At 50.6% G+C, this 8,480-nt stretch overlaps 1 protein-coding gene across 2 annotated transcripts; it reads right to left on the reverse strand.

Moving 5' to 3' along the window:
* Positions 1 to 292: 292 nt before the first annotated feature.
* LOC146336730 (myeloid-associated differentiation marker homolog) lies at positions 293 to 5,266 on the reverse strand. Of its 2 annotated transcripts, none has more exons than XM_084818841.1 (2): positions 3,723 to 5,266; positions 293 to 1,866 (listed from the first exon to the last, which is right to left on the reverse strand). In XM_084818841.1, the coding sequence occupies exon 1, from the start codon at positions 5,111 to 5,113 to the stop codon at positions 4,226 to 4,228; it is 888 nt and encodes a 295-aa protein (XP_084674967.1). In that variant the 5' UTR covers positions 5,114 to 5,266; the 3' UTR covers positions 293 to 1,866; positions 3,723 to 4,225. The 2 variants fall into 2 exon arrangements, with proteins under 2 accessions (XP_084674967.1, XP_084674966.1); XM_084818840.1 differs by lacking the exon at positions 293 to 1,866 and adding an exon at positions 2,536 to 2,735 and having other exon boundaries at positions 2,846 to 5,266.
* Between the last annotated feature and the right edge of the window lie 3,214 nt (positions 5,267 to 8,480).

The raw sequence follows: 8,480 nt of genomic DNA on the forward strand, positions 1-8,480 counted from the left end.
TCCACTCTGGGTTTCAATCAGAACTCTAAGGAGCTATCCAAGGTACTGAACCCATTTGGGGATAGGGTTCAGCACCTTGGATAGCTCCTTCAGAGTTCTGACTGAAACTCGGAGCAGATTTACAGCCCCACTGAGATCGGAGCCACCAGCCTCCACTGTATAAATGTGAAACATGGCAGAATTTGGTACTCAAATCTGAAGGTATCAATTGTGTGTTTTTAAAAAAACAGATTTTCCAGCAGTTCTGAGCAACGTTTCTCAACAGCGGACATAATCAGGAAGGCAAGAATCAAAAGATCGTTATTTATTTATTTATTCTTAAGAACACATTCTTTTCATGCGACTCATAATTTGGGAACTGTGACTGCGGTACCTGTGCATTGGCCTGATAGTAACAACCTCTCTCATACTTTGCTGTCTTGCCTGGGCAATGACTGAATGATCTCACCCATGGGTAGGCCCAAATCCATGTGAGAAGCTATTAAAAGAGGAGTTGCTTTGACTACCAACTGCTATGCCCTTGAACCTGCATTTCTAGGACCGAGACAGGATAGGGAGGGGTGCTTTACGTGAACCCTTTCGCCCCATGAAACATGCCCTTGGGCAATCTCGTGAAGCCATCATGTTGGTAATGTGATCTCTGATAGGCTGGGATCCTGCAGTCCAGCCAATCAAGGACCACAGAGCCAGCAAGAAGGACATGGAGGGGTTGTACACATAACACGCTAACCCACACTCAGCAGCTGAGCTTGGGTTGTTGTTGAACCATGGGTTGTTTGTTGAACCATGGGTTAGCGTGTTCTCCGAACCCAGGACATTTTCCATAGGTGGCTTGTTAACCATTCAGTGTGGCTTGTTAATCACGCTGAACAACAAACCATGGGTTTTCAAGGTGGCTTGCATGGTTAACAAGTCACCCTGCTGAAAATGTCCTGGGTTCAAACAACACACTAACTCATGTTTCGACGAACGACCCATGGCTCAACAACAACCCAAACTCAGCAGCTGAGTGTGAGTTAGTGTGTTGTGCGAGCCCAGTCTGTGTTTAAAAAATAAAACTGAAGCAGCTGGTGCGAAGGGGTGGAAAACTGTGGCAAGGAGATGACACTGTTCACTGCCGGGTCGGATTAGTATACATTTCAAGGCCTCTGCAAGTTATGCATAGCTAAAAAGGAAAAGAGGACACAGATTTGCATAAAAACTGCATATGCTAATTTATATATATATATAGAGAGAGATGTGCATTTAGAAATAATTGCTCTCATTTAAATAGAAGTACATCTCACCATAGTGGGAAAGGCTTCGTGAGGTGTGTGCCTGCTCAGTAGCTGCTGTCCAGCTGCCAGCTCCAGAGGGGCAACTTCAAGGCCCCTGAGCTCTCCCTTCTTAGGGGTCTTTCTCTTTACACTGGACTCGGAGTGGACAGCCCTTCAAAGAGAGGACTGTCCCGTGCAAAACAGGACACTTGGCCACCTGACGGCCGCAAGTCTCTTCCTCCGCCAAATGTGTTTGCCCTTGAAATTCAGCAAAGTTCTCTTCACTTGCGGGGGGAGGAGGTGTCTGCTCTCCTGAGGTGATTGCTTTGCTTCTGTTTTGGGAGAGAGACTCAGGAGGACCCAGCAAGTGCCTGAGAGGCTCAGGGTCTTGAGCAGGAATGTCTTCTCTGGCAGGGCCGGCGTCGAGGGTAGGCATGGTTGGGCACCTGCCAGGAGCCCACGGCCAAACAGGGGCCGGCTGACAAGAGCCCCCCGGAGAGGCTCCTCCTCTTCACCACGGCGACCTGCTCGCTCACCTGCTTCTCGCTCTGGCCTAGCAACGGTGGTGGTGAGGAGGAGGAGGAGATGCTGCGGCCTGCTTGCTCTCCACCTGTCAAGCAAGCAAGCGGTGGTGATGGTGAGAAAGAGGGGGAGAAGAAGGAGCAGCTGGGGCCATGGGCGGCGAGAAGGCTCACTGGAGGAGGAGCAGGCCCGGCCTGAGGCAGGTTGCTGCCTGAAGCTGGCATCTGCCACCGCTGCCCCGCTTCTTCTTGTTCTGGCGGTGGCGGCTGTGCTGCCACCTACCCAATCTGCTGGGCGGCCGGCTGAGTCAGTGGGCTGCGCCCACCTGCCAGCTTGCTTACTTGTTCTGGCGCACATGCACATGCCCCGCCTCGCTGGCCCTCCCGCCCCGCTCACAACCCTGCGAGAGGTTGGCCAAAGTATCGGGAGAGTTCCGGGACCTGCAGGTCGGGCGGGCCGTGTGCGGGTGAGCAAGCGTCTGCTTCTTGGTCTTGCCGGTCGCCAGAAGCGGCTGGCGGGACCAAGAAGCGGCGCGCCCTTTGGAGGGGAAGAACGGTGGAATTTGCCACTCGTCCCCTATCCCGCCGCCTGATGCGTCTGCATCAGGCTGCTTCCCGGGAGGGCCGGCCCTGAGGAGGGTGTCTTGCCCAAGGCCCCTCAAACACCCAGAGCTGGTGCTGTTCTCTGGTATTAGCCGAGCCCCTGTGTCTCAGCCTCAGACGACCCACCCACCCTGCCCCAGAAAATGTGCAACGTGGAGGGAATAACGGTAATTTACTTTTCAGTACTGTTGTAAACATTACAGACACAGTGTACACCATGAGCTTTGAATACATAGGAAAAAGCGTTAAATAAATACTGCATATTATTCTTAAGCATCAGTGAGATTCTAACACTCTAGTTACTTTGCTATGCTCCAGAGCCAGACAAATGATGTATACACCATCCTTCCCCAGCCTGATGCCCTCCAGATGGGTGTGTACTATGACTCCCATCATCCCCATGCTAGCTTGGGGTGATGGGAGTTGTAGTCCAACACATCTGGTGGGTGTCAGGCTGGGGAAAGCTGATGCAGGCATTGAATGAGTGGTAATTCCTTGTGGTGGGTGTGGAACCCCTTGGTAAGCTGCTGATCTGAAGCCATGAAGAAAAGTGGCATAGACATCTCAGTAGCAACCAATAAAACCAAATTGCCCCCAAATAGATCTCTTTCTCCTGGAGGTAAGTTGGTCATGTGTATCAAGCAATAAGGGGAATTTAATGACACATCACGTGCAAACATGTGGCAGGCCGAATTCATAGAGATGAACATTTCCTCTTCCCTTCAGGGGGTAGGCAGAGACGGGCATCTGCCAGGGCCCAACTCTCATCAGGGGGTCCCATGGCCAACCCTTACAGCCCCCTTGTTGCTTCTCTTCCTTGCTGCCAGTGCCTGTTGCAGCTGCTCTTTTTGAGCAAGTGGGCAGAGACAGGACTGAGAAGGAGCAGCAGTTTCAGCTTGCCTCCCCCTCACCCTCTGGGCAGCAATGCAGATTGGGCCCAGAGGTAGAGGGCAAATGAACATATGTGGATGAGGCCCCTGCTCCCACACCCACTGAGGGTATCTTGCCCAAAGGCTCCCTAAAACCTGGAACCAGGAGCCCATTCTACCACACCCAATGCACATGATTAAAAAGCACAAAAACACAACACCTTACCCCTATTGGGATATGGTATGTGGTACAGTCCCCCTTACCGCTTGGCAGGGCAGTACAGATGGCCACGCTGCCCTGAAGTGAGAGGCTTTGTCTCAGGGTATTTTGGGCACCTGTACAGGCTCACTGAATCAGCCCCCCTCCCCAAAGCGTTAAAGAGGATTTTACCACACAGCAGGTGCAGGCGTGTGGGAAAAAATTGGTTATCGGTAACTCCACCTGAGGACAAAGGTTAAAGTTTTTTCCCCACCTGCTGAAGTCTCAGGTTCAGCTGTAAAATGATTCCATGCCAGCTGCCCTTCCCCATTCTCACATCCTGATACTCTCCTTTCCCCCACCCCCATTCTTTGGGTAGCTGCCATTTTTAAAAAATAAAAAAAACCAATACGCAGCTGACACAGGTGCACCAGTGAGCAGGTTTTTCTGGAATCTTCCGGTTTCCTTGGCCAAACAGTGAGCCCAAGTCACAGTGCCATTCCGAAGAGCTGCATATGATTTACGGAGGCCTGGGGCCGTCAGCTGCCGTAGGAGGCTGGGGCTAGAACCACAGCATGATCCTGAGCCAAGGAGCAAAGAACTGCGTGAAATGGTACAAAAATGAAACAAAAATAAACTTTTTTTTTTTTTTTAAGAGTCAATGATAAGAACAAAACAAAGATCAGCAGTCCTGCCGGGGAAAGCCTTGGTCCTTGCCTCCTAGGCATATAATAACCCAGTATCCTAAACAGATGCAGTCCCAGCCAGAGGAGCAAGCTAAGCTGGGGCAGACAGAAAAACCATCTTGGAGGAGTACACCAGGTCCACAATGTAGGCAATGAGATTGAAGAAAGTCAGGAAGGTCACTCCCAGCCGGCTGTTCCACATGATGCAGACATGATTGTTTGAATTACATGGAGAAGGCCGTGAAAAGCCTTTGAAGCTATAGATGGGCCATATAATGGCTGCTGTGAGGTACATGAGCACAGCCAAGATGTTGAAGCCCACCAGGGTCTTCTCCACGGGAAAGGGCAGGGAGGCGAGGCAACGTCCGACGGTGAGGACTATAATGAGCAGCGTGGCAATAAAGCAGATGCAGTACACCGCCAGGCACCACTGCAGGCCCGCAAAATGTTTATAGTTGAGATCGCTGCCCACCAAGGAGAAGATGAGACAAGCCACGTAGGCCTCAAACACCTTCATGAGGCCAGGAACGGTAGCCAGGAAGCTGCTGACTTCTCCAATTTTGGCCCGGGTCAGTCCCACTTCTACGGCGTAGGCGATGAAGCACAGGCAAGAGATGGCGGTGGCCGCGCCCTCGTAACTGCATTTGTGGCTCCTGCAGAAGCTTGGTATGAAGACGGAGGGGTAGACGATGGAGGTGGTGAAGATCATGAGAGCGGCCAGCATGGAGAAGGCGGAGGTGAAGTCCTCCCAGGAGAGGGGCAGCGCAGGGATCAAGCCGACAAACTCCACCACCACAATGAAGATGGAGACGATGAAGCAGAAGCACCACGTGAACATGGACCAGGCACCGTAGGAGCCGCTGTAGCTTTGGTGGACGGCCACCAGGCTGAAGGCCGTGCAGGAGAGGAAGATCTCAAATAAGCGGACAATCCCCAGCGGAGAGAGCAGAGAACGGGTGTTGAGCTCAAGCGTCACCATGCTGCCCCTGATCCAGAGGAGCTGCAGCAGCAAGTGCGTTGGCACGGGGGTGCGAAGGCGAGCTCCGTGTGGGCTGAGGAGCTGGAGGGAGGCTGCCGAGCTGGTCGCGGAGTGCAGTGTGTGCTCTTGGCACTGAGTTTGAGTGCGGCCCCAAGGAGCAGAGGAACGCCCAGCAGGAGTGGATGGGCTTGGCCAGTACTCCTTGCCAGGGGGAGGAACCCTGGCGGCCAGGCGGGGAAACGTGCTGGGCAACGTCTTTGCCAATAAACACCGCTGACGTTCCTCTGCCTCTGTTAAATGGGGAAGGAGGAGAAGCTGAGCAACCATATAAGGACGGCCATAAGGATTCGACCTTCCCCTTCTGCGCCGTTCCTCCCTCCCTCTCAGCAGCTCTCGAGGGAGGCATGTAATTCCTGGAAGATGATGAGGAAGGGTGTGAAGGAAGCAAGCCGCCGAGAGAGAGAGAGGGTGTGTGTGTGTGTGTTGGAATGTGTTTGTTTTTAAGTCTTCGATTTCATGCTTCTTTTGGCTCAGAGCAGGAAGCCTGATGAGGAAGGGAGCGGCAGGTAGATGATTATCGAGGCGCAGGATTAGAAAGTAGCCATGTTCCAAAGCCACCGGGCCTGGCGGGCTGGTAACAAAGCATTTCCAAGTTCCTGTCGGTCAGGGACAGGCAACGTGCTGCCCTCCAGATGTCTTGGACTACAACTCCCAGAGAATATGGCCAATGGTCAGGGATTCCGGGAGTTGTAGTCCCAAAAGCCTTATGCTGGGTGAAACTGGGAATGATCCAGGCCTATTGCTAAGAGAAGGAACACAGGACGTTGCCTTATATTGATTCATACCACTGGTCCATCCAGCCTAGTATTGTCAACACTGACTGGCAGCAGCCATTGGAGGCTGGTGGCTCCGATGTCAGTGGGGTGGTGAATCCCTCCTGGGTTTCAGTCAGAACCAGCCAGAACTCTAAAGGAGCTATCCAAGGTACTGAAATCTATCACCAAAATTAGGTTCAGCACCCTGGATAACTCCTTTAGAATTCTGGCTGGATCAGACTGAAACCCAGAATGGATTCAAAGCCCCACCGAAATCAGAGCCTCCAAACCTTGACTGCTTGGACTACAACTGCCATCATTAGCCATGCAGACCAGGGATAATGGGAGTTGCAGTCCAACACATCTGGAGGGCACAAAGTTGGGGAAGACGGACCTAGATGAAAGTGACCTGTGGAGTGTGCAGCACCCTGTGGAGTCCAGCCTGGGGTGTGTGTGTGTGTGTGTCTTGGGGCAAAAATGGCCCCTGGATTCCTCCCCCCCCCCCGTAAAGTTGTCCAACCCTGCAGTAGAGCCTAATTTGAATGCCTGCAGCCTTTGGAACCTCAGTCCCAGTTTTCCCTCCCTCCCTCCTCCTTTTTTTGCTTTGTTTACCATCTTGCCTGATAAAGAACAGGAAAGCTTGCACAGTATTTGTGACCTTTGAGTTAGCTTAAGAGCGTTATTCTGGTGATATGGATGTTGTTTGTTTCCTTTCTGGAATCAAGCAGAGACTTCCTCCACTAAATAAGGGATAATGGGCAAATAAGGGAAATTGGCAAGTGGCAAGACACCCTGTCACTCAGGACAGGGTGTCTTGACAACAGCGATGGATCTGTACCTTGGCAGGGTCTGTGAATACAGGTGGGAAAAAACACACATTTCACCCAAGGCTGAGCTCTCGAGAGAGCTCAGCTCAAAGTTAACTCCAGAGGATGAAAGAGAAACCATGAGCCATTTGGTCTTCTTTGGGCAAACCCAAGCCAGACTGTAATCTAACAAGGCAGTATCTGGGAGGGTCCAGGCTGTGACCAAAGCCTGCCTTTGTTCTCAGAGCAAACACGGTGACGACGTCTCACCACCAAGCCCAGATGTGCCAGGACAAAGACGACCGTTTATTTTACACTTTGGTGGGGCTCACTTCCGGCTAAACTACACACTTCATTAAATACTGATCCTCACCATTTTGTTTACCTTAGTGTAAGCACATGGGGGCCCCAATTCTCCCCTATAAAGCACATGGGTAGAGGAGTTTAAACTTCCCTCCCTCTTCCACTCTCTCCACAACCATGGGAACTAAAAAAGAAGAAGGAAAAAGCTTCACTGATGCCATAAAGATTTCTCTCTCTCTCTCTCTTTTTTATCCCCTATTTGCGGTGGCGGTGGTGGTGGCGGCGGGGATTTTGCAAGGGGTGTCCTGCTCTAGCTGGTTCAGATTCTATGCTAGGCAATTACAGTGGCAAATCCAATGGGCAAGTCAATTGAACAGGCAAATGATCAAGCACAAAGGTTTCAGTCCAGCATGGGATCAGGCTAAGGCAGGAGTGGCCAAGAATCAATCAGGCAATTGTCAAAGCACAGTATACCCCGCAAGTCAGTGGTTTCTAGAAGAGAGGCCTGAGGCACAGCCAAGGTTAAACTCACAGAAGCAGTCAGATGCAATACACAGTCCAAGAAGAAGAGTCAGGCAGGAGTCCAAGGGTCAGCAACACAGAGGTTGTATTCTATTTTTGTTATATGGCATTTTATTTTTTTAACTGTTTGTAATCTGCTCATAGAATATTAGTCATCGGGCAGATCAATCAATCAATTAATCACTCAATATTCCAGTTGGCTATGGAACCCCATGTGATTTTGTTGGAGTACTGCAGTCACCTCATCCCATTGCGCTGTAATGTATTTAGGGTGGCCATGTACCCTAATTTAGAGAGGACAGTCCTCTGTTGGAAGGGCTGAAGTCTAAGTCCAGTTTAATGACAAAGCACCCTAAAAGGAGAGATGGATGATATTCTGGAGGTGACGGACTCGACCTTGGGGGAGCTGGGGGTGGCGCCAGCCGACAGGAAGCTCTGGCGTGGGCTGGTCCATGAAGACACGAAGAGTCAGAAGCGACTGAATGAATAAACAAAAACAAAAGGAGAGAGCAAGAGGGCCTTGAAGTTACCCATCAACAGTGCCTGGACAGCTGACTGACTGAGCAGGCATGGAGAGGTTACCTGATCACGGTCTTGCCCACTGTATTTCTTTTTATAGTCATTATTTTATATAATTTTGCAAAATTTGCATATATATATATATATATATATATATATATACATACACACACACACACACACACACACACACACATATATTATATACATACATACATACATACATACATGTCTTTCTGTCTGAATATAATATAATATAATATGATATTTATGGTGCTGGAGAAGACTCCTACGAGTCCCCTGGACTGCAAGGAGGTCAAATCAGTCCATCCTAAAGGAAATCAACCCTGAGTGCTCATTGGAAGGACAGATACTGAAGCTGAAGCTCAAATATTTTGGCCA

Source organism: Heloderma suspectum, chromosome 12 (genome assembly GCF_057233095.1).
Source record: "Heloderma suspectum isolate Gila_16-S chromosome 12, 16-S_ref, whole genome shotgun sequence".
NCBI lineage: Eukaryota > Metazoa > Chordata > Lepidosauria > Squamata > Helodermatidae > Heloderma > Heloderma suspectum.